A 26,587-nucleotide genomic window follows, 5' to 3' on the forward strand; every position below is an offset into this window, starting at 1 on the left:
AAAAGTGTACAATGATATCACAGTATGATCCTTGGTCATACATGCAGCATAAGAACACGATAGAGAAAATTAAATGACTTTATTATCCTGTCTTCCCACTCCCCACCACACAGTCTATTTTCTCCGTTTAATTTCAGTAGACCATTGTAGGTTCTCTTGAACATGGAAACAGGAAATTTTTGTGGGGTGAAATTCTGACCTCATTGATGTCAACAAGAGTTTTTAAATTTAAGGGCTATTATTTAACCTTTGTTATTTGTAGGAGAATGGGACCTTTTTGACTTTGGTGGGGGGGGGCAGAATGAAAGTATAGATACAAATATTAACGTTTTTGTACATTTTGTGAAACTACTGGGAAATTTTACATGGTTATAAGAACGAAAATTTTGAAAATAGTAAATTGGATGTCACAAACAACCAACAATCATTCTGATTATGTTCTTGCTTCCTATCTTGTCCTCCCAATCTCTTGCCCCTATATTCCACTATAATTTTAACAATATTCTCACAGACTCCTGGGACCAAACTTTCATTGTGCCCTCATGGAAATGTCCTAAAAATAGAATAAGGCCCTCTGAATAGAAAAATGTTTTTGAATATTGAATACAAAAAAGTAACTTTTCTTATCAGTATTTTTGGACCATCATTCTATAGAATTTATAGTAAACTATATCCTTGCTATTATAATAAATAATATTAATAATATGTAGTTCTTATACAGGGCTTAAAAATCTATAACATGATCAAAAATTTGAAAGGTATTTCCTATTGAAGTTATTAGATTTTTTCAGCCATTTCTGTACAAACCTATTGTTTTCATCCCTATACATTTTCATAACCAGGACTTTTCATAACCAGGCTTCTCATTTTTGCTGATGCAAATAATGGCAGGTAGGACTATTAAGCCTATGTCTACACATATTTAGTGAATAGCGATGCTGGAGTTGATGTAGCTTAGGTCTTCTTACTGCCGTGTCTACATCACATTGCGTCAACGGGAAACACTCTCCCATTGACTTACGTTACTCTTCTCGTTCTGGTGGGTACCGGGGTCGACCAGAGAGCGCTCTGCTGTCGATTTCATGGGTCTTCACTAGACCCGCTAAATTGATCCCTGGTGCATCAATCACCGGGGCATCAATCTGGCAGTAGTGTAGACATAGCCCAAGACACAGAGGGATCAGATGGCTTGAATAAGATAGTGACTTTTTTCATGGTCACTTTCCAGCATAGAACTGCACTTTAAACTACTGAAGCAGAGATGTGATATAAAGGAATTGGGTGTGGTTAGCACTAGTCTTCTGTCTCCAGTTTATCTATTAACTATAATCCTTCTTACTATTGATGTTTGTGCCTGTTTCTAGAAAACTGAAAACAGCACTATTTCACAAAATTATATGGCGTTTCCCTTTAAGAAATAAAATATATTAGTTGTATCTATATATGTTGTTTTCTAGACCTACAATTTAGCAGCAGAAATTATAAAACTGAATTAGTGAATAAATCAAAGAAAATATTTATTTACAGACATGTAGAGATATGTTACAGCATTTTAAAGAAAACTGTCACAAACCATTACATAGGTGTAAATGGGCAAAATGTTGAACACTTTTAACTTTAGTTACCTTTCAGTACTGTCTATTAAAAATACCACTGCTTGGTTGGAGCTATCTACATAGTTTTAGTATGATTATTTTTTTCAGAACCAAGTAATATACTATGATTCTACACACAAAAAAAAAAACCCCAAAAAACAAAAAAACCCCCAGCAATGGTACTTAATACAAGAATTTACAAGAGTAAAAATCTTTTCCTCTGGATCAAGCTGTAAAACTAACATTCAGCAAATCTTTTCCATTCATGCAACTACACAGGTTGAAATAGCAATCTTAGACAAATTGAGGGTGGGAGCCTATGTAGAAAATGATTTTAATATCCTAATCCAGGATGGTGTATAAATAAATTGAGAAAGCTGAATATTCACTAGCCAAATTGATTTTGACTCACAATGTTATACAACAAAAGTAGGTACTGCGACTTCACTCACCCCCAGTTCCCAGAAATGATCACAGGATGTAACTGTGGCTCTAGAGAACTACAACTACAAATGTCTCTCTTTATGGCTATAATAAATGTTTAAAAATGATGGTTTCTGGTACTCAGTTCGTTCCCAGGGTAAAGTGATGCTTAGGCTGAATATTATAGCTCTGATTCTAATTTACACTGAGGTCCCTGGGCAGCTGACAGTGTAAAGGTTCCATAAAATGTTTGTAAATTACATTTACACTGCCAGAGTGGTGTAAAGGGGCATTAGTGTAAATGGGAATTAGGTCCTAAACACTTACTAGTTCCTCTGTGCTGCAAAAAATACGTAACACAAAAAAGCTAGTGACAATGGCAAGCAACTGTATGCCTGACAGGCCATAAAGCATCAAGGCCTATTAAAAATACCAGCATCTCTTCAATGATTTGAATCTAATGTGCCATTAAGAAAGTTAGGAGAATATATTATACAGTACAGCAAACCCATAGCTTTCAAATGTAGCTTTCAATAGACCTCATCTTAGATGTTATTGTGTCAGAAAAAGTATACTTTCAGTAATAACATCGCTGTGTGGAACAGTGTCGTCTGTTGAGACTGTGAAATCATTCCTGTAAACACCAAATACAGATGATGGTACATTAAGGAATAATGTAAAAACCTGGTGTGGTATTTTACAGTTCAGAATACCGACTTAATCATGGCTTTGTTGGTGCTGAACAGGTTTAGGGATTGCTCATTCAAACCATCTGTAATACAGAATTATGAAATTATTTTAACTACTAGCCACAGTTCCCATAATTGATCTACTAAGAGGACATTCTCCATGATTTCAAAAAGTCATCAGCTCATATCTTTTAAGCCCTTACTCACTCCTTACTGAGGCAAAACTCCCTATGAATTGATAGGATTTGGATTTATTATTTATTTTTTACTGTAAATCAAATAAGAACCATGGGAATGGTGAGCATTGTTATTAATTTTTGCCGCTATAAAATGGGCATAAGATGGAATTGTTTTCTCCAGTTTTTAGTAAGTTTAGAGAATAACAACAAAAAGGACAATTATATCTTTAAAATACTTCCCTGAGGTATTTCAGTGATTACAAGACTATTGGTGTTATTTGGGTTAATATTACTGATTGTAACATTTTGTTTGGGTTTGCTGTGATTGTAACATAAAATGGGCCCTAGTCTGCATCCATTATGTTGAGCAATAGTTACTCATAGTATTGTTCTCATTAAAGTAAACAGGCAAAACTCTGCTTTCAGTTAAACTGGTATAACTCCACTGATTTCAGTGGAATTATTCTGAATTTACACCAGTGTAATTGAAAGCCAAAATGTCTTGTTTTCTCTAGTCTCCTATTGACTTAAGTTCTCCACACAGTCAAGTGGAGCCTGGTGCACACTCTCCCTCACATATATTTAAAGGGTATCTCTCCTTTTTTATAACTGGCCCTTACCTAAAGCCAGTCTGGATATAGTCTTTGGGTCTTCTCCCATTTTCTTCATTGTGAGGTCACCATCAATTACTCTCCACCTCTCCGTCACATGCAGCCAGTATCATCAGGTCTAGTCCAAAGCTCATTGAACTATAATGGGAGTATTTCCATTGACTTCAGTATGCTTTGGATCAGGTCCCATGGAGAATGGTTGAAAGGACAGGACATAAAGTCATCTTTAGAAATGCTGTCAGTTTTGTTCAATGAAACATCAAGTACTGTAGGACAAACATGGTAGTGCAAGTCACATCTCTGTAGTTCAGTATCTTGAAACATACTGCAGCAGAGCTCCACTTACTTGGATGAGATCTCTCTCCTGGCAACATGTTCTAAATGTGGCTACTTCTAAGCAATCCAGCCAGTAAGACTTTCCTTTTTAACTCTAGATGTGCCTAATGACTCAACCTCAAGACCTGCCTCTCTCTGGCATAAAATGTTTTCTATCTGAGTGTATCTCATATAAAGATGTGGATATCTCTTCCCTGTTATGAATGTCTTCTGAACTGGTTCTCTGGAACCGTGAACAGTCCTATCATGAGAATTGAGATACACTGAGAACAAATTGGCACTTTCTTTCGAGAAGAAGCAGTCACACCAGTGGCTAATATAGCTTAAGTATATTAAAACACATTTGAGTATCACATAAGAGAAATAATGAATCAATTTTGTTTGAAAAGAAACATGATTTATTAAGAAATTATATACTGAATTCCCCTACAGCCTCTGTGAAAATGGATTATTCCAACTTCAAGTATGTGGAGCTTGAATGAGAGATTGAGGAATGGAACGATCCTCTTGACTGAAAGTGAAACAAAACAATTGATAATCTAATGTAAGGTTTCAAATATTGGCAATATATAAAACATTCATCTGTCTGGAATATAGTTTGGATAGGACATTCACTGGCATGTAAACTTTTCCATAAGATAACAACAAACTGCTTTGAGATAGTAACAGATACAGATGAAATAACTGTGCTAATCTATGGCATCACAGAGACTGCTTGTTTGGAAAAAAAGGGATTAATAAGTGGATCTAATTTATAGTTTATCAGTTGATCTGATATTTGACATATTTGCACTTTTTAGCAATTACAGTGAAATAGTGCATGAACAGAGAAGAACTATTACTTTGCCTTTCAATATTATCCCTACTAATAAACATAATTATTTTAACTATGAATATAATGAAAAGTAATGAAAAATACCATACAACATGATCATAACATGACTGTATTTGAATTAAGCTATAAACATAGAAATGCAATATCAACTGACTTTAAATATGCTAAACAGTAAAACATGCTAATCATAAAAATAGCTTTTACAAATATACATTTGTATACAGTGTCTCACGCCCGTTAAATATGTCCTTCATATTATTATCATACAGTACCTTGGCTTTTAAGACATCAAAATTAAAAACAAATAATACCAATAATTAGCCAGAGAAAAACACATTTACAATCTAAACCATAAAAATCTTACAGTTGTACAGCTTAAAACATATAAGAAATGAAATTTCTAAGGTTTGAACAATAATGTCCATTTTAATAAGTAAAGTGAGTTTTCATACAAATTGAATCAAAGGTGTTGCTAGCCAGTAAGAAACCGCAGTTCACATTTCTGTGGGGGAGTGAAAAGGGGAAGTCACAGTTTCTCTTCTCAGTCTTCAAGGGGCTCACACATGAAACCTCATCACTTGATCTGTAGAAACTGAAAAATGAAACGTTTGCTTTAGTATGAAAACATGGGCTTTGTTTCAGCAGCACATGGAAAAGGCGTCAGGATAAACTGTAGGGGAAAGAGAACAGGACAGCTTTATTTGCATTACATGGTCAAATCACTCAGTGCAAGCATCTGACGTAGACACTAAATTAATTAAATTTTTAAGTTAAAAGGAATGTCATGTAACTGCTACAATGGACAACCTATACCATAAATATCCCTAAATTAGAATGCATTGCCCAGAATTAACTACACTGATTCAAGTCACAACCCAGCTCCTTGGTGAAGTGCACCTCTCTTCAGTAGTTTATATTTGTAATAGCAGGGAAAGGAAGACTGTATCTCAGCTACTTTGTGAGATAATGTAGAATACGTTGACCTGCATAATTACATGTATTGTAAATACACTGCATATGGCTCTCTATATTTTGGGTTTCATAACACTATTCTCCAACCTTTTTCCATGCCATTTATGTTGATCATGTGCTTTAACACTGTGGGGCCGAAGAGAGTTCCTGTTATCTGGTTCATGAGTCTTTTCTCAGTTGCTTTCTAATAGTTTTAATGTTATTATTGTGTGCATGCATTAGGCCTGTCCTGTTTATTAAGGATTAGATCTTATTTGTTTTAGTTAAATACCATCACTTTTTGGCTTCTATTGTGGCTTTTTCAGCAACACTGTTTTAGAGTGGGAATGTAGTGGAACTTCCTAAGGGCATTATGCCTGCAGATACCTGCCTCTGCAGACACTAGGGTCTTGGGATAAATACCCACTGAAGCTTTTCATTGACTTCAGATGGGCATTGGATTAGGCCCTGTGGGAGCACTGAGTCACTAAACAGCTGCAACACCCATTAAAAGAGCACAGCAAGCGCTCCCATCTACAAGGATCGGAAGCTAGAAGTCTCCTCAACTGTGCAGAAAATTTTGATTAGAACCAAGAATTTTCCATTTTTGTTGAAATTTTCAGCTGGAATTTTTAAGTATACATTGAAAAACCAAAAATCTGAAAACCGTTTTTTAAAGTTTTTGACAAATAATATTGAAACCTTTTGACCAAAACCTGAAAAATGTCAGACAAAAAACTGAATATTTTTCAGCCAACTGTGGTTTACAGTGGAAAAGTTTCAGGTTTGGGGGTTTTCTATTGAAAAATCAGAAGTTTTAAAGAAAAGTAGGTGCTTCCTGCAAACATTTATGTTGTATTGAAAAAACACAATTTTCTGTTGAAAAGATCAGATGGAATTTTTTTGACCGGTTCCACTCCCAACAGCACTGGCCCAAGTCGTCTTAGAGCTGTGTAGCACTCCGGAGACATTATGCATTTTCACTCCCCCCTTATCCCCAGGGAGCATCAGCATTCTGGCTGTACCCAGCACAGGTAGACAGGGCTGTGGTGGAAGGTCCCCGTGCCCTCCCATCCTCGTACAAAAGCACCTACCATCTGCCGATCTGTTTTAAGTTAAAATGATATTTAAAAATATTATTCTCCACACGCCTAGAGAAGTTTTTCATATCGCCCTATTTTTAGCACTATATCCCTAGACAGACTTAATTACATGAAAAGGATTTTCAATCCTCCCCTTAAGCCAGAGAGAGGCCTGATGGTTGTTAAGTAGCTATTCATCTTGTGAGAGGAAAAAAGCCTGCGGTTCCACTGTGTACCCCATTAGCTCCAGAGACAGGTCTCCTTTTCTAGCCTTTTGTAGCCTCACTGCTACATTATATTTGCAAAAGACAATAATTACCCAAGGAAGAAGAGAGACAGATTTTCAAATTATTTATTGAAGCTTTTTCCTTGCCATAAACCTTCCAGGCATTTACCTGTCGCTAGTAATAAAAAGCTTCATTAGGTTACTATTACGAAGCAGTGCTGCTAACCATCTGGATCCAAATTGTGAATGTTGCTTTGCTGTCATTTAGAAACAATGGTAAAAATTTACCAGTCCCACAAGCAAAAAATCTTGTGTTTTCTTTCAGTACATGGGCTTGTTATTTGTCTCTTGTTCTAAAGGCTCGGAAGAAAGGTTAAAATGTTAGATATTCAAACTTCTATTTTCTCCAGAATGACAATCACCCAGAGCTATGATTAATCTAGTGTAATATAATACTAATTTTATTCTACTTCTTTCTGCTGAATAGTGTGTAATTTATCTACTGGCTTTATGGTAGCTCTGATGATATTAAAAACACTCATGATGATTAATGTTTTTTTTAATCTTTTCATTTCCTTCCAGTTATGTATAAAAAACCCCACCCTGACACAATAGAGAGGAAAATGAATTACATTCAAGCAAGCAATATGGCTTTCATTTGGTGTGGTTATAAGGGAACATATCAACCCCAAAAGCAAGATTCAAACATATTGCATTAAAAATTGGATAACTTATAGCAGCTGCAGTCATAAATAATATCAGACAAACAGTAAATACTGTCCTAGTTGTGATAACATCCCTTGGGAAAATGAAAAGTTGTTATGGACTATTTATTCATTCATTTTCCTCCTGAAATAATTTGCCTTTGCTATTCTTTTTTCCAAACGTTGGAAAATGCTTTTTTGAGCATTGGATACTGGAGGAACTGTGGTCAGTCATGTCATCTTAGTTTTACAGAATTATTGTTGCTCCTACAGTTCCAATATGAGCCCTCTGTCTTTTGTACATGACCTATCCAGTGATGAGCTGCCAAAATCTTAACAACTGGTTCCCTCCTCACCCCACGAGGGGGTCGTGGCCCGCCCCCCGGGACTCCTGCCCCATCCAACCCCCGAGTTTCTTGATGCCTCCTCTGGGACTCCTGCCCCATCCACCCCCCTCCCCGTCCCCTGACTGCTCCCAGAACTGGGCAGGAGGGTCTTGTGGACCACCGTAGTGGGTGCCCACCATGTCCTGCCCCTAAGAGCCAGAGGGACCTGCTGGGGGAGAGTTGGGGAGTCCCGGCGGTGCTTACCTGGGGCAGCTCCCAGGAAGCATCCGGCAGGTCCCTCTGGCTCCTAGAGGCGGGGTAGCATAGCTGGGGGGGAGCAAGGGGAGCAGCCGCTCCTCCCACCGATCACATCAAAAGTGGCGCCTTAGGTGCCTTAGTGACTCCATAGGTGCTCCGGGGCTAGAGCGCACCCACGGGTAAAATTTGGTGGGTGCAGAGCACCCACCGGCAGCTCCCCGCCCCATGCCCGGCCCCAGCTCGCCTCATCCCCGGAACGCGCCACCCTGCTCTGCTCTGCTTCTCCACCCCCCCCCCCGGCTTCCCACGAATCAGCTGCGGCCCGGCCTCCTCGTGCTCCCCCACCCCAGCTCACCTCCGCTCTGCCTCCCTGGGCCTGAGCGCAAAGCCTCCACTTTTTTCTCAGCCCTCCCAGGCTTCCCGGGTGAACAGCTGATTAGTGGGAAACCTGTGTGGGGGAGGGTGCAGAGAAGCAGAGCGGGGCGGTGCATTCAGGGGAGGAGACGGAGCGGAGGTGAGGTGAGCTGGGGCCGGGCGGGGAGCTGCCGGTGGATGTTCTGCACCCACCAAATTTTCCCCGTGGGTGCTCCAGCACTGGACCTTCCCAGTTCCCTCCAAAAGTGTGGAGTGCATCTCTGGTGGGGCTCCCACAGGCTTGAGGGAAAGGCATGTGCAGAAGCTGCACTCCCTCTTCTGTACCCAGCCTAGACCTGTAAGTGCAAGCTTCTCTGTGAATGCATAATTGCTGATCATATGCCTTTGTTTAGAGAGTGTTAAAAGTCTGACATGAAAAAAAGATTGCAAAGATGTTTACAATTAAGATAATATGGGACATGTCTTCCACCACCTAGTCAGGCATAATGGGCGCATTCAGAAAGTGAATAGAGGGTAGGGTAGCCAGGTGTCCAGTTTCTGGTCAAAAAGGGCACCTGACAGTGTTGGCTCAGAAACACTGACCAGATGCAAAACGTCTGGTTATCACCTCAGGGGTGCTGGAACAGTGGGGGCCAAGCGGGCGCCACCCACTGCAGCACAGCACTTGGCTGCCGAGGAAGCCAGAGGGCTGAGTGCTGTGATCATCTCCCAGCTTGGCTTTGCAGGCAGTAGGTGAGTCCTGGGGCAAGGGAGGAAAAGGGGCAGGCCAGCTCAGCTCAGCTCTCTGCCTCTCTCTCGTGTTTTTGGGCTAGAGAATGCATAGGTTGGGGTGGGTGGACATTGCCTTAGATTTCTCTTCTACAAATAAATCATTATAAAGCCCAGTCTGCAAACACATCTATTCTTGTGAATAACTTTGGAGCCATTCCAATCTATTAATAAAGTACATATTATAAGCTTTTAAAAAGTTATATACTCTTCAGCGGATGGAATTGGCACAGTTCTTTTGATTTCTTTCCACAGTAACAATTTTGGGCCCAATCCTGCACATTTACTTACAAGAATAATCTTTGCTCATGGAAATAATCCTGACTTTGACTAAACTTTAAATAATTGACTTTAAATTGACTTCAATGGGATCGCTGATGTGATTAAGTAGTCAGATGAAATTTGTTGGCATCCTTTCATCTATGAGAGACAGTGGTAATTGCAGCCTATGAGGTAAATGGTTTGCAATGTCTCATGTGACTGAATAGTCCAGTCTGAGATTTGCATGATCTTTCGCAGTTATTGCAAATGTATGTATCTTGGTTGGGAGCAGCTTGCTTCCTATGGGCTCTTTTCTCTTCAAGCTGTAGGAGCCAGCTCCTGTCATGGACTTGGATATCCTGATGGAGATGATGGCACCACTTGTTACGATCACTTGTCAAGATTTCCCATTGGTCAGGATCAATTCCAAATTCCCTCATATTTTACTTGCATGTGTCTTTATAGCAAAGCTTGGGATGTCCTGTTGTTCTTGTTCCCTCTGATAGCTCCCCAGGTAGCATGTCCTTGGGTATGTGTCCATCTTCCAACCTACTCAGATGGTCCAGACAGCACAGTCATCTTTGCTTGAGCAGGGCTGTGACACATGGTAAATTTGCCCTCTGAAGAACCTAAGTAGCTGAACTTTTGGAATTCTAGCTGGTTTGCATTTAAGGTGATCGAAGGATCTTTTGGAGCCCCCTGTCCTAATACAACCGTTTTTTTGTTGCTGATGGTGAGAGCAAATGCCTGACGGATACTTGAAATGCAGACCATGACTTCTTGTAGATCTTCATTGTGGGCTATGTGGGCAGCAGCATCAGTGAATAGAAGTTCCCTGATTAGCACCTTTTTGACTTAAGTTGTGACAGGTTGAAGAGTTTCCCATCTGATCTTGTATGGAGATAGACTCCATCTTCCATGTCCTTAAACGCATAGTTCAAGAGTACCAAGAAAAAGATTCCAAAGAGTGTAGAGGCAAGAACACATGAAATAGGGTTTTCAGGATCAGGTCCTTGAACATGTCTCTGTCAGTTTCAACTTTTTCTTTTCAAAATATTCAAAACTATTACAGCTGGTTTAGTAACAATAAAACGCCAGTTTTAGTTTTAAAGGGGAGAGAGCAACGAGCCATGGAGAGAGAATGGCAGAGGAGTGAGTGGTGGGTGGGGCCTTAGGGGAGGTGGCAGAGCAGTGGTGTCCGGTTTTTAGAAATTGGAAAATTCGCAACCCTAGTAGAGGGATATTATGTAGTGTGCAGATGTTGGGAAATGTATTGTATCTTCTCCCCTAAATCACTGCCTGGGATAAATGTTTCTAACAAGCATGAGCAGAGTTCACCTGCTGAAATACTACATCAGTTTTTTGAGCATTATCATGGTGATATATGTTTAGAAATACATAGCATAGGCAGATAAATGGATAAACTACTCCTGAATACCTCACACATATAAGACAAAAATGAGGTGCAAATCCTCAAGTGTCAGTACCTTCCAAGTATCCTTGCTTAATTCCTAATCTTATTCTTTCTCTATCCTTTCCTTCTGATCTCACGATACTACCATTTTCAAAGCTGGAATCCTGGCTGTAATGGGTTTTGTGGAGCTGACAGCAGCCCTAGCAAATGCTGGTTAATATCTCAGAGCAGGCAGGCCTGATCCCCTGCCCTTATGTTTCTGGTCCCATCTCCTGGGCATTAGACTAGATGATCCTTGCAGTCCCTGTGATTCCTTGTGGGCAGTGCCTGACTCTTTTCCCAGTTGCTGCTGCTGCCACTGTCTGAGTGTTGCCTGTGGTGAACGGGACATTCACCTACTGCCTCCTTCCACTTTCCCCCACAAAAGTCACAATAATTGTATACTTTTTGGGTTGTTCTCCTCAGTTTGCAGTCAGAGGAAAATCAGCTATGAGGTGCATCCCCTTCTGCAACTCTCTCCTGTTTTGTTCTCTAGCCTGTGGGGAAGGACCCCTGAGAATGCTGGGTCCACATCCTCAGACTCCATTGTTCTCCTTTCCAGCAAAACATAGCCTATTTCTTTTTTTCCTTCTTAAATAGATGTTACTGATTATGAAATGTGTTGTATTAACAGCCCTGGAATCTGAAGACCTAGTCCTATCTACAAAACACATACATCATCAATTTAACCCTAGTCTATCCATGAATAGTCCAGAAACTCCTCTCCCGCAGCCGCTAAAACAGAAAAAATCAGGGCACAAGCATTGTACAATGAAGTGAGCTGCCACTCTATTTATTTGGAGGGTCTCACACTCCAGTGCAAGACTGTAGGTAGACAAAATGGACAATCCTTCTCTCACCAACAGCACGTTTGCCTCACAAACACTTTGTAGGTAGAGACCATGTGCCTTTTTTTGCTAAAGTTACATTTAAAAATGGGAAAATGCCAATTCCTAATAGAACAAACATCTCTAACACATCTCACTCTATTAATAATGTTCAATCTATAATTTCCTTCAAAATAAAAGTGAATTTAAATTAAGGAAAACACCTTTGGGCATTAGTAATTATCATTGTTTGTGATTAAGGCTACTTTTTAGTCACGGGTATTTTTAGTAAAAGTCACAGACAGGTCATGGGTGGTAAACAAAAATTCACGGCCCGTGACCTGGCCATGACGTTTACTATATACCCCTTACTAAAACTTGGGGCGGGGGGGTGAGGGGCTGCCCAGGGGTGCCACGGGTGCTGTGGGGAGGCGTCCCGGGTGCTGGGAAGGAGGGGTGGGTGGCAGCGCACAGCTCAGGACCCCCACTGGTGCAGGGGGAGGAGGCTTGGAGGGGCCGGCATACTCTGTAACTCTTCGCAGTCTGCTTTCGACTTAATTATCTTGAGTAATTTTGTATCATCTGAAAACTTGGTCACCTCACTGTTTACCCCTTTTTCCAGATCACTTATGAATATGTTGAAAGCACTGGTCCCAGGTCTGATCCTTTGGGAACACAGCTATTTACCATTCTCCATTCTAAAAAGCTGACCATTTATTCCTATCGTATGCTTTTTGATTTTTAACTAGTTACTGATCCATAAGCGAACCTTCCCTTTTATCTCATGATAGCTTACTTTGCTTAAAAGCCTTTGGTGAGGAACCTTGTCAAAGGCTTTCTGAAAGTCCAAGTACACTATATCCACTAGATCACCCTTGCCTATGTTTGTTGATCCCCTCTGAGAATTCTAATAGATTGGTGAGGCATGATTCCCCTTCACAGAAGCCGTGTTGACTCCTCCCCACCAAATCGTGTTCATCTATGTGTCTGATAATTCTGTTCCTTACTATACTTTCAAAGAATGTGCTTGGTACTGAAGTTAGGTTTACTGGCCAGGAATTGCCAGGATAGCTCTTGGAGAAGGAATGAATGGAGAGGAAGAGGGACAGGACAGTAACGAGTAATAGGAAGGTATTGCAGGTGGTGGAGATACGGTCCTGAATGAAGGCAATCAAAAAAAAAGAAAGAAAGAAAGAAAGAGGGAGCTAGGTTGTTTTGACACTTGCCTTGGAAAAGGGTGGCTTTGAGAGTGTGATCCTGGTGGACAGAGAAGAGAAGTAATGGCATGAAAGAGCAAGCAAGATTTACCAGAACATTTGGAAATGAGAACAGAAGCAGGACATAATTTTAATAGTATATTTTAAATGGCTTCTCTTAGGCTCTTTCCTCATTAATACTTATTGTACCTATACATGACAGTGCATATAGCATCTATCAATTTTATTCTATGAGATGTTCAAGAGTTTTTTCTTTTAAACATAAATGACAAAAACTGAAATGCTGGATTAAAGATTGCATTGTGCTATGTAAATGCTATGTAGAACCACTGGGTGCACTCACTTAACTCTCTGTTGTCACCTTCTTCAGCTCTGCCCCTCACAGTTTGTGTGCCTCCATTCCTCTCCCCTTATTGCAAATGCAGCCTCCTTCTTCCTCTTCTACTCAGTTTTCAGCTTTTGTATCTTATTAATGATATCCGATGAAGTGAGCTGTAGCTCATGAAAGCTTATGCTCAAATAAATTTGTTAGTCTCTAAGGTGCCACAAGTACTCCTTTTCTTTTTGATTAACTCTGGCAGTGTGCTAGATATTTTTCAGAACTTAGACTAAAACTTGATCTTTGTAACAGTAGCTACTGGAGTCGGTGTATACTGAGCTTTGTCACGTGATATGGATGTTGACTTTATTATCCTGAACCAGATCATTACCCACCCAAACATCCTTATACTCTAAGAACCCAAACGTGCTCTCATTGAAGTTAATGGTTAAAAAATCAAATTGAATTCAATGGGAGCAGGGTTGGGTTCTAAAATAAGTTTATACTGCCTTCAGTACTTGGAATAGTCTTCCATTTGTTGTCTGACAATACCTTCAACACACATCTTCCAGGAACTGACCCATCTTTCCCTTATAACTAATAATTTCTATAGAGAACTTTATTGGCGAAACCAAGGCATTCTAGCTATGGAGGCAGAATGACTCAGCAGGGCACTAGGATTATACTTCCTTAGTGGGAGGAGGAGCAGAATTTGGATTTTATATTTAATGCTCATTGGAGTAAGGAGTATGTCTTACTCTGTTTGAAAAGTGCTGTAAAATTTAATGTATGTAATTGTCAATAACAACATAACTGGAGACTGCTGCTGTATATACAAACAGAGTAGGCCAGGTTAAGATGGAATTTAATTGACATCCAAAACCTTGTTATCTGGCAAGTTGAGCCAATAATTTTGTTTCTAACAGGTTAGTTGGTTTGTATTTAAAGGAATTAGATTGCTATGATTTTAATAATTATTTCCCTTTTCTGAGGTCCATAAATGGCAGCACACTGATAAATTCAATCTGACTTTCACATTATGGTGTTAAGACTAGAAGTACTTGTGGCACCTTAGAGACTAAACACATTTATTTAGTAGTATTAAATTTGTTAGTGTCTAAGGTGCCACAAGTATTCCTGTTCTTTTTGTGGATACAGACTAACATGGTTGCTACTCTGAAACCTGTCATTATGGTGTTAGCCAGTCATAAAACCATTTAAATAATATTTATATTTTCTCAGAAAATAAGACCTTTTGGTAACAATGGGTCACTAACTACAGTGTCGTTGGGACTGCTGTAGAAAGGAATAAAATAATGTTTATAATTTTTGTCAATTTATACAGAAAAAAGAACAGCTACCTTTTGACTTTTCAGCATTGCCCCACTTGACTTCCACAAAGATGCTCTTTGATTTACAGATATGATTTGAAGGAAAATGTTCCCTCTGATGGTTGATCTGATTATTGACCACTCTTGAATCTGAAGCATTTTGATAAAGACTGTGAAATGAATGTTTTCCAGGGGAACTAAAGCGATGTACTTTCAAAGTCCAGCACACCAGGAAAAATGTATGATATATGGTGGCTGCTCAACTACAGTTAAATCAAAGAATTGCAGGATTGAGTGTATAGGTTTAATCCTTAGTTCAATGCACAGCCCAAGCGGCATGGCTGTGTCCTTAGGAACTTCTCAGTGTGAGGTAGAAACTTCTACTGAGACTGCAGAGCAATAGCATGGTCCCCTGACACTGCTTCTCCGGTGTCCGGGCTGGAGATACTTTTGTTATACCTATCCCCCTCGACATGCAGGTGGGGAAGAACGTCCACAGATAGGCAGTGGAAATATTCAAAAACATCTTGGGGGCTGATCCAATGCCTAATGAAGTCAACTGAAATACTTACACTGATGTAAATCAAGAATAACTCCACTGAAATCAAAGAAGTTATACCAGTGTTAACTTAGTGAGTATAGAACTTAGTCTATTTAAAGTAATTTTGTCCTAATATTAGCAAATTATTTAAAATTTCTGTAATCTTCCTGAGTTAAAGTTACAAATTCAGAACCTATTTTTCATGAGCACACAAAAATCTAGTTTGCAATTTATGTTGGATTTTTGCAGTTAAAAAGTGTTAACTGCCTAGTTCTGTACAACCTTACACAGGGTTTGATTCTGCTCTCATTAGTTGCACACTGCTGTATTTCCACTCACTTGTATGAAGTTACTCCTGATTTATATCAAGAGAAGAATCAGCAAAATCAGGCTAGTAATATCAGACATTAAAGTCAAGTTATATCAGAAATGTATTTTGCCTATTCAGTGTAGTATTTTGTGTGTCCATCCGAGAAAAATATTTGACCTGACCTGAAAGTTGGTCTATGCTATGAAAGAGACAGAGACAATGTGGATGAGATAATATCTTTTATTGGACCAACTTCTGTTGGTGAGAGACAAGCTTTAAAGAAGTTGGTCCAATAAAAAGATATTACCTCACCCACCTCGTCTCTCTTATATCCTGGGACTAACATGGCTACAACTATACTGCATGCAATAGTTGGCCTATGTCATGAGACTTTTGTGTGTCTGAATCGATCTGACACAGTAACAATTGTGGGTGTAATAGTAAGAGATATTTTTTTTAAATCATGCTTTTGGTAGTTTTAAAAATGGGCAATTAAAATAAATATTTTCATGTCTTAAAATACTGAATACCATGAGAGGTGAGAAACCATTTGCTATTTTTTAAAAGCTTAAAGGTAACAATAGATACCTGTCAAAAAGCCAAAACAAAACAAAGATTGATCCAAGAGTCCGAACAAACTTACTCAGTTATGATGCATCTGCTGGTGACTACTTGGCAAGCTAAGAAACAGCGCAAGAAGATAACTGAGCTATCCTTTTCAATCACAATCCACTGAAGAGCAAAAAAAGAGCTAGGCATAAGCTATTTAGACAACTCAGCACAGTACAGCAGTAGTCAGAAATGCTTTTACATTTCAAATATATTGTCAAATATATATATTGTCATCCATGCTAATGTTTCAAAAAAGGCTCATAACTAAAACGCTTTCAGGCTACAGTTCCTGTTAACATTTGGTATACAAGAGTTTTCCCCAAAGCAGGCTTTATTTATTGACAGTATGTCTAGTAATTAAGAGTATTTTTATTTTGGATTGCCATAGCATGGTGTTGGGTTTTAGCAGTTTATTCACACTTTTCAGAAATGGTCTAAATACTTGTAGGTTGTAACAAGTTCTTTTATTACTTTTCTCTAGAAAAACACTAATTCAACCTTAACTGTAAATGTCTTTTCTCAGAATTGGTGTGTCTGATTTAACCACTGCAAAACACACATGACTTCTGTGATTTCAATGGGACTCATATCATGCAGTAGGAGAACAGGGTCCAATATGTCTCCAGAGTCATAAATATGTCTGTTACACATGGGTGGATTCTTCACTGAAAGCCACTAGTGGAGATTACAGCTGTTAGCTCTACTGGGCGTTACAGGACACATCCAGCAATTCCACTTCAGAGGAACATACTTCAAAAAGACACTAGGTGCTAAAGGATCCAATTTTTTCCTCATTGAATTTCTGGCATTAATTTTATAAACTCAGGGCCTAATGCTGCACTGGTGTAAATCAGCATAAATCAACCTAGCTCCAATCACTTCAACAGATTACATGGCTTGACTGCTGAGAATCTAGCCCACACAGATTTAAAACAGGAGTAACTTCAGTGATGTCAAGAGAAGTATAAGTGAGTGGAGAATCGGGTTCTGAGAACTCAGATTAGCTCATACCTAATTATCTATATGTCTTTGCAGACCATGCTATAAGGTAAATGATTGTTGAAAATTCAGGAGGTCCAGGATTGTTGGGTATAGTATTTCTGAGAAAAGAAATTAATATTTTTCTGTCTTGTTGAAGGGTATACCTGTTATTCCATGGGTAAAGACTTCTTACATTTTTCCCCTCCAACCCAGAAAGATTTAGTTTTAAGACATCTTGGGGTTTCCTCCTGACAAAGTTTGTAATTATTCAGCATACACTACTTGTTAAAGATGTATTTTTATATTGCATGCAGGAAGCAAGTATACACATGCACAGTTTTGCTTGTGCACCAGTGGAGACTAAGAACTAAAAATAATATTTATCACACATTGAACAGAAGCACAGTTGGGAATACAATCCAACAGAATCCTGACTAGAATTGAGTGAATAATTGATTTTTGTTTGGTGGCTCAATTGAAAAATCCCCCAAAATTTGTTTCAGGATGATCCAAAATAGAATTCTTCAGTTTTTCTCATTGAAAGGAAAACAAAAACAAAAAACAATCCCAAATTGGTCCAGGTCGAACTAAATGCATCATTCAACCTGGAATTAATTTTTTTGGTTTTGCTTCATTTTTGTGTTTTTTACCCTTAAAACAATAAATCTAGCAAAATTTCTAAGTAAATGCTTGTTTTGAAATGAGAAGTTGAACAGTTTTGTTTAGAAAAACTTGAAACACAACATTTTGACTTTTCAAAATAATTTATTTTATTTTTTTCCTGGCCAAAACTATTTGCTGAGTTTGACCCAAATTTGTGGATAATTTTGGTCAACCCAAAATCATGTTTCAGCTAATATATTATTCATCTGAAAAGTTTTTCCCACTTCTATCCCTGACTCCCAGCTTCCTGCTCAAATCACTGGATCTGAACAACAGAATAGCCCACACTCATATACTCAACCTTTTAAGACTTTAGAAGCCTGTAGTTTAGCCATATAAGTTATGCATATTGTTTTAAAAATTGATGTTGTGAAAGAGTTTTGTTGTTGGATACTAAATAGAAAAGTAGGTAAAGAGGCGGAGGGATAGCTCAGTGGTTTAAGCATTGGCCTGCTAAACCCAAGGTTATGAGTTTAATCCTTGAGGAGCCATTTAGGGATCTGGGGCAAAAATTGGGGATTGGTCCGGCTTTGAGCAGGGAGTTGGACTAGATGACCTCCTGAGGTCCCTTCCAACCCTGATATTCTATGTGAAAGATGATAGGCAAGTTCTTTGGCCTGTTTAGTATTTTTTCAAATGTGCAATTTTAGGTATCCAGAAAAATAACTGAATTGCTAAAGAGTTTAATAGACATGAAGTGAGTGATAGAAATCTTGTTGGACAAATTCCTAAAGCTATAGTGGATGTAGATGTTAAAAAAAAATCATGTTACAATCAGTGAGAGTAACATGCTCAAAACCCTGTACTATGCTTAGGAAGTCTACCTCTGAGTAACTGCCAGAAAAAATATGGGATGGCAAGGCCTTTCCAATGACTCATTTATACAACAATGTGAACAATAAATGAGTCTATTGTGATACTGCATATATTAAAGATAAAAAAGGGCATGTCAGAAAGTTTCTTGCGATTTCTGATTTCATGACGTGCTTTTATTACTTTTTCCATTTTTTCAAGTCACAGGTTATTAGATTCACTACAGCTTTAGAAGGTACAACTCATTAGTATCTGTCAGTTATGCTTCTGCTAATGACTTTCTTAGCTTGCTCAAGTATAAGTATCGTGCACTGATATTCATCAAGTGAACATAACCTTTTACCTATTCATTTGTCTTAGGAATGAAGAACTCCATGATTTCAGTGTTATTGAGAAAAAGCTCACTGAAGTCCAAAGTGTTCAGTATCAGGGAAATTATCCAACTGTATTTCTGTTGACATTAAAACATTCAGACTCATCAAAACAAGATTTTGGCCCAGCATCACTTCAGCAGATACAATAGTTGAACCTTCTACTTAATGGTATAGTTTCTTCTGTGGAAACTAGTACAATAGGAAAATGTGCAATGTAGAAAATATGTTGCAAGCTACTAATCTTGGAGAGTCAAATCCAGTTAACTCTATTGATTAGAGTGGAATCATTCTGGCTTATATTGATGCAACTCAGAGCAGAATCTGGCTCATAATCTTTAAAGCAAATCTGGTATTTGAAATCAAATTTAGATGATTGGAATGTGAAATACACTAGATAAAATCCATCATGCTTTGCTTGAGATATGTAAATACAGGACTTGGCTACAGTAGTACTTGCTTGTGTAAGATGTGTATGGTTCAGTAGAATGATTCTTTTATTTCTTTTCAGTATAGTTTATTTTACTATCTAAACATAAGAACATAAAAAAGCCATACTGGGTCAGACTAAAGGTCCATCTAGCCCAGTAGCCTGTCTTCTGGGCCAATGCCAGATGCCCCAGAGGGAATGAACAGAATAGGTAATCATCAAGTGATCCATCTCCTGTTGCCCATTTCCAGCTTCTGGCAAACAGAGGCTAGGAACGCCATCTCTGCCCATCCTGGTTAATAGCCATTGATGGACCTATCCTCAATGAACTTATCTAGTTCTTTTTGAACACTGTTATAGTCTTGTCCTTCACAACATCCTCTGGCAAGGAGTTCCACAGGTTGATTGTGTGTTGTGTGAAAAAATACTTCCTTTTGTTTGTTTTAAACCTGCTGTCTATTAATTTCATTTGGTGACCCCAGTCCTTGCGTTATGAGGAGGAGTAAATAACACTTTCTTATTTACTTTCTCCACACCAGTCATGATTTTATAGACCTCTATCATATCCCCACTTAGCTGTCTCTTTTCCAAGCTGAAAAGTCCCAATCTTATTAATTTCTCCTCATATGGAAGCGGTTCCATAACCCTAATCATTTTTGTTGCCCTTCTCTGTACCTTTTCCAAATCCAATATATCTTTTTTGAGATGGGGCAACCATATCTGCATGCAGTATTCAAGATGTGGGTGCACCATGGATTTATATAGAGGCAATATAATATTTTCTGTCTTATTATCTATCCCTTTCTTAATGATTCCCAACATTCTGTTCTCTGTTTTGACTCCCTCTGCACATTGAGTAGATGTTTTTAGAGAACTATCCACAATGACTCCAAGATCTCTTTCTTGCGTGGTAACAGCTAATTTAGACCCCATCATTTTATATGTATAGTTGGGATCATGTTTTTCAATGTGCATTACTTTGCATTTGTTGAATATTGGCATTCTTGTAAAAAAATGCAAGTAAATTTAAATTTTCTTGTTCCATGCAGATTTGCTATTTTACCAAAAAAGTAATTCCTTGTTACTTATTAGTAGGGAAAAAAATTATCACAATGGGCCTGATCCAAAGTTAACTGCAGTCATTCTATACGCTTTGCATCAGGCTCTATAGTGCTAGGAAATGTTTGGAATATGTACTTTGTAGATACTAATTTATAGATACTAAAGGGAATTTGTATTTCTGGATGCTAATTTGTCAGAAAGTTGAAATTCAGAGGTTGAAATATGGTCTTATCTGTATAGTCCAAGGTATGTGGTGTGTTCTAGTGTGCTGTGATGAAGGTAGAGAAGATACATTGATATTATCAAATCATATGGCAGCGATTTAATTTTTGCATGATAAAACTGAATGCAGCAAGAAAACTAACCCTGAGCTCTCTATGTTTCAGTTACTGGTGTCCTTTATTTCTGATACATGATTCTTCATCTAAAGACAGTAAAAGCATGAAAAACGACAAGAAAATAGACTAGGCTGGATACATACAGTACTGAGGGCTATAAATCAGACAATGTAGAGAAATGAAATATCTCTGTGAGGCAAATGTAACAAATGTAGTTGATAGGGAATAAATTCTGATCTCAGCTGCACCAGTGTACATGGGGAATAACTGCCTTGAATCTATGCCAGGGATTGGCAACCTTCGGCATGTGGCCCATCAGGGTCATCTGATTGTGGACCGCAAAACATTTTGCTGACATTGACTATCTGCAGGCATGGTTCCAGTGGTCGTGGTTCACCGTTCCCAGTCAACAGGAGCTGCAGAAAGAGGTGCGGACCGCAGGGATGTGCTGGTTGCTGCTTCCTGCGGCTCCCATTGGCTGGCAACGGTGAGCCATGCCTGTGGATGGTCAATGTAAACAAAATTAAGATCATAATCTGGTCTAGTGACTGCATAACTATTGAACTATCATTGCATTATTAGTAACTATTGTAGTTTGTTATGATTATTTATTATGAATGGCATCCAACTTGATTGACGCTATTCTTCTTGGACAATATAATATAAATGGGTTTAAATGCTTTGCTGATTTGAGGTCTAAATCTGTACGACAAGAAGTAATGGGTTTAAGATTCAGCAAGGGAGATTTAGGTTATATATTAAGCAAAAGTTTCTAACTATAAGGGTAGTTAAGCTTTGGAATAGACTTCCAAGGGAGATTGTGGAATCATCATCATTGGACCAGGTTGGACAAATACCTGTCAAGGATGATCTAGGTATACTTGGTTCTGCCTCAGCCTGGGGAGATGGACTTGCTGATCTCATGAAGTCCCTTCCTTCTTAAATTTCTGTGATTCTATAATCTAAACTTAATCTGCATTGATTTCGCTCTCTAACATTGCTTTTCAAAAGGTGTGTATTGTAAATAAATTAGACTGGATAAATCATCAATTGTTTGATTTTTCTTATTCTCTCTCCACGAGGAAATAACTGAACCAATTCACCTTTACAAATATTTTTGTATATGCTCTCAGTTATTCTGATATATGTGTTGCAGTAGAAAAGACACTTTCCCCATCTTGATTCTAAATCCCTATTTTTAGGAGATTATAAATTTCAGAAAATGTGCCCTGAAATTTTTCATATTTGTTCCTAGCCCCAGGATAAATTTTTGTGTGTGGAAAGTTTGGTGAAATAGTGTTTATGTGAAACTTCTTTTATTATTTTAAAAACTGGCTAGAATATTTTTTTGCTTGACTATCTCACAAACAGCTTTATTTTAAAATTAGAAATTTGCTATGCACCTAGTGTTCTTTGAGTTCTAGTGCCTTCAACAAGTTCTAAGGAACTTGGATAACAAATAACAGTGATTAAGTTTTCTTGTTTTGTAATAAGCATACCTGTCTTGTTTTCACAAAGTGTCAAGAAGTAGATTCTTCTACTTCAGAAAAAAAATAGTTTAACTTGCTGAGGAATAAGACAAATCTTATTAAAAAGTTTATTCAGTCACCCTTCTCTTAAGGGGAACAATCACTGTCTTTTGCTTGAGCAGCAGTTCATTGATATGTGAATCAGTTTGAGTCTGGGAGCTAGAGGATGAGTGTGCAAATGAACAAGAAGCAATTTGAATTAGCAAGCCCCACATAACTAAATTATACCAGGAAAAAAAAAAGATAAGGAACAAATACATAGACAAAACACACTGAGGACCCACATTTGCAAGATGCAAATTGACTTTTCAGTGATTGAAGTATCATTGACTTAAGAGGGAGTTGAGAAGTTGCTCAAGACTTCTTAAGACTTGACCACAATATTTATATATCTCATCTTCTATTAAATTTATGTCAATTTCTGAAGGCATCTTAACAAAATTAAATATATAATAGAATAGGCGAAATTCACAAAATACATAATGAATTGCCCATATCATATCATAATAACTTTTGCCCAAGGAGCTGAGTATCAGAATGAAAACTGCTGAAGAAAGACACATAGATCAATTATATCAAAACAGAGAACTACCCATTGTTTAGATATGCTCTCAAGCAATATTTCATAGCAATTCCTTCTCCCTCACTTCTTTCTAATTGTGTGGCTCTTTCATTTCCACACGTAGCTAAAGTCAGTAATGCTTTAAGTTACCACTGGACAAGGAACTAATGAAGAAGGAAAACAATATGCTGCCAACAGAAAGGCAAAGAGCACCAGAAGAGGAATCTACTCTACCGATCACCTGAATCCTCAGATCTAATAGTGAATTTAAGGGCACTCATTTATCATTGGTAGAGAAGCAGTAAATAAAGAAAACTAATAGCTTTCATAACTTGAAGTTGAACTGTTCTTGCAAACCAAGAGTGGTCTCACAGACTGCAATACAGTCACCAGTTTTCCAGCATTCTCCCAGGAAGCTCTAAAAATACTTCCAAATATGTTAAATTAACACAGTTGTGCACTGTTTATACATTATGATTAGGAAATGAACTAAACCATGGAAGTAGTGTCTTTAGTGGGCTTTTCATGGTCTCTCTGCCTCACAACCTAAACTACACTATACCAAGCAATCTGCTTGCCTCATGGAGATGGCTGAATTGCTTTATATTTGTATATCACATATTGCAGAGGGGAAATAAAGAGAGAGAGGTAAAGTCACCAAATGCAAAGGTATCCATAGAGAATTACAGTGTATCCAGTAGGTAAAATATATACTGCTACTACTACTTAGAACTTGTATAGCAACTTTACATCCATGGATCTCACAACACTTTACAAAAGAGAAGTGTCATTATTCCCATATAACAGATGGGAAAACAGAGGCTCAGAGAAGGGAAGAGTCTTGCTCCAAATAATGATGTAATTAACAAGCAGGCATGAAAATACAAGGATTTCATAACCACAGTAAACATTGGCTTTGGTTTCCAAGATGTACAACACTCAGCCATTCCCTACATTAGGGAATCTGAAACCTGATTTAATCAATACAGTGGTAAAAACACCAGAAACCACCACTCTTGTCTACAAAATGGCTCCCACTGGTATTAAAACCAATTCCCTTGAACAGGTATTAGCACTAGAGCTGGTCAGCAATTTTCCAATGAAACAGGTTTTCATCAGAAAATTCAGTTTAGTCAAAACCAAAATGTTCTGCAGAAATGTTTTGGTTTTGATGAACTTTCACCAAGCTTGCTTGGTGGGCTGCAGAGGAGCCTGGGTTTCCTAGGTCTGCAGCTCTGGTGCAGCCCTGTCATGCAGAGCTGGGAGCCTGGAGAGACATGGCTGGAAACAGGGCTCTTAGGGCTTCTAGGTTCCTCACTCTGCAGTGAGGATCTTCCCAGGGACTCAGGGGAAGCCTGGGGAGTCCCTCGAAGGTGGAGGCAGCACCAAAGTGTCATTATTAACATTTTTGTTAATCCTGATCCTAAAAAATTATTATTGGATTTCCATGGTTATTCATAATAACTGTATAATAGCCATGGCATGTTAATTTCTTACCAGCTCATTGCTGCAATCCTCATCAAAATCCTCCTCTATTCCATCAGTCATCTCTTCTCCATCCCCATCTGCATCTGGCCCTACTTCAATAGGCTCTTCTGTAGAGTTATCTGCATTCTCTGATATGCATTCCTCTTGGATCAACTCAGCATTATCTTCCATTTGCTTCTTTTGAGCTTCTGTAAGGAAAGCATACCCTGTAGAAATTCAGTAACCTTTTCTGTTGCTTGGAATCAACAGTGCTCTCAGGCAGACTTCATACCTCCATTCTCTAGATGGAGCTAGGTTTATGAAATATGGTATGTTAATATCCACCAGATAAATATTATCAAATTCCCTTACTTCTAAAGTTACCGAGTAAATAATCTGCAACACCGGCGCACTCAGCCAATCAAAGTGAAGGGACCGAGTACAGTTACTGGTGCAAAAATACACAGTTTTGCCCCAGTCATGCAATTCTCTGGACTCTGCTGTGTTGTGGGAACCCAGTTTGCATAATCGTTGTGCAGTTAAATCCCTGTGCCCTCACTGGCTGACAGATGATAATGGCCAATAAGTGTGCAGGGATTTGCATAATCATTGTGTGATTATTTCACAATAAGTATACAGTTAATAAATCCTACTAGTCAAACTGGTCCCATTACTAAGGGCTGGAGTAGCAGTTGCAGGACCTCCTCATTCTCTCTATTTGCACCGTGTACTGGGACAACTGGATCCATTTATGGCCCCTACCCTTGGCTCAAATGCATTGCTGCTTTCCATTCCTGCCAAAGTGGGGTCAACATAAAGACCGTTTTCAAGGCACGCAGAGCTCATGGAAGCTCCCCTGCATGGTCCACCCTGCTTAACTCCAGTGTGGGACTTAAGTGATACAGATGGCCTTGCATTTGTCCTCCATACCTTGAAGAATTTCACTCAGGCAGCAGAAGTACACAGGAGGGATGGGAGAGGACTGACAGATTGGCTTATAGAGTAGTTGGAGGAGCAGCGGAGCAGGGGGCTTGGAGGGACCAAAGACTCACTCCTATTCACTTTAGGAGCTCATGATGGAAACCTTTATGCACTCAAAATGACAGCAGGTTAGGGGACTATTTGCCTGTAGCTGGGTTAGCAATGTTATTTCAGTCTGAAAGTGACAATACCTATCAGGGATGGAACTTACAAAACAAAAGAAACATTTCTTTCTTTTCTAAACTAACTGTTTTATATTACCAGCAAGCTCATCTCGTATCTTGTTACACAGTGAATGAATCTGAAATTGACTGTGAAGTTATATATCTTTCAGCTTTATGAATACATTATGGTTTCTACTTTAAATTATTACATGCCATACCTAGTACTCAAAACTCCTGACACATTATGTATCAGATAATCTTAAGCAAAGACAGCACTAGTTTCTCCCTCTGTATATACACATTTGTTTTAATCTCTTCAGTCTTGTTAGCCTTTGACCCCTCTCCCTCTCAAATTGTGCTTGCTAAAGCTTCAGAATAAATAAGGCTTTGTTTCCTTAGACCTAACATCTTTACAGAAAGAATCTTGAACTCAAAGAATTAAGGAACATCATAGGTATCCCTCTTTGAAATCAATGTGGTTGTACAGATTGTTAGTGCAAAAACCAGCCCATGGAGCCTTATAAAATATTCAATGTTTATCAGTATAACAGCTTCATAGTTATAACTAGTGATGTTAGCATAAGCTATATATGAACCAAATTTCTGCTATAGCATTTGATTCAACAGTCTTTTGGTACACACTTGTAGTGCTATCACCAAATGGTAACCACCTAAAACCTTTTTAATTTGCTTAAGCATTGCTTCTGCTCTTCCTCATTTCAAGATCTGTGCTAAGGAGGAGAATGTCTTGAAAGGTTGGAAATTTCAGAAGACAAACTTTATGCATAAGATATTAAACAGCATGAACAGGCAATGTGAGCTCCCGCTCAGAATGAATAATGGAAATCGTAAAGACAAACAGCAGATAAGAAGCAGTGGAAATTTTAATCCTTTTAATATGCAGCATTGCATTTTGTCTCACTGCCTTTATGAAAGTCATATTGAACTTTTTCCCTGCTTACTTAATTTAGTGTCTTAAAATTATAAACAGCAAATA

At 38.5% G+C, this 26,587-nt stretch overlaps 1 protein-coding gene across 14 annotated transcripts in view; it reads right to left on the reverse strand.

The window, feature by feature from the left end:
* Nucleotides 1-1,494: 1,494 nt before the first annotated feature.
* RALYL (RALY RNA binding protein like) overlaps nt 1,495-26,587 on the reverse strand; it is a 629,175-nt gene continuing 604,082 nt past the window's right edge. For 7 of the 14 annotated variants that reach the window (XM_043507660.1, XM_043507664.1, XM_043507663.1 and 4 more), the window contains 2 exons: nt 24,476-24,672; nt 1,748-5,260 (listed from right to left, as the gene is read on the reverse strand). In XM_043507660.1, coding sequence (XP_043363595.1) covers nt 5,243-5,260; nt 24,476-24,672 — 215 coding nt within the window. In that variant the 3' untranslated portion in view covers nt 1,748-5,242. Of the gene's footprint in view, nt 5,261-24,475; nt 24,673-26,587 lie in introns of all 14 variants that reach the window. The other 7 variants (XM_043507667.1, XM_043507669.1, XM_038392746.2 and 4 more) reach the window with 6 other exon arrangements.

The sequence above is a fragment of the Dermochelys coriacea genome, chromosome 2, assembly GCF_009764565.3.
Source record: "Dermochelys coriacea isolate rDerCor1 chromosome 2, rDerCor1.pri.v4, whole genome shotgun sequence".
In the NCBI taxonomy this organism is placed as follows: domain Eukaryota; kingdom Metazoa; phylum Chordata; order Testudines; family Dermochelyidae; genus Dermochelys; species Dermochelys coriacea.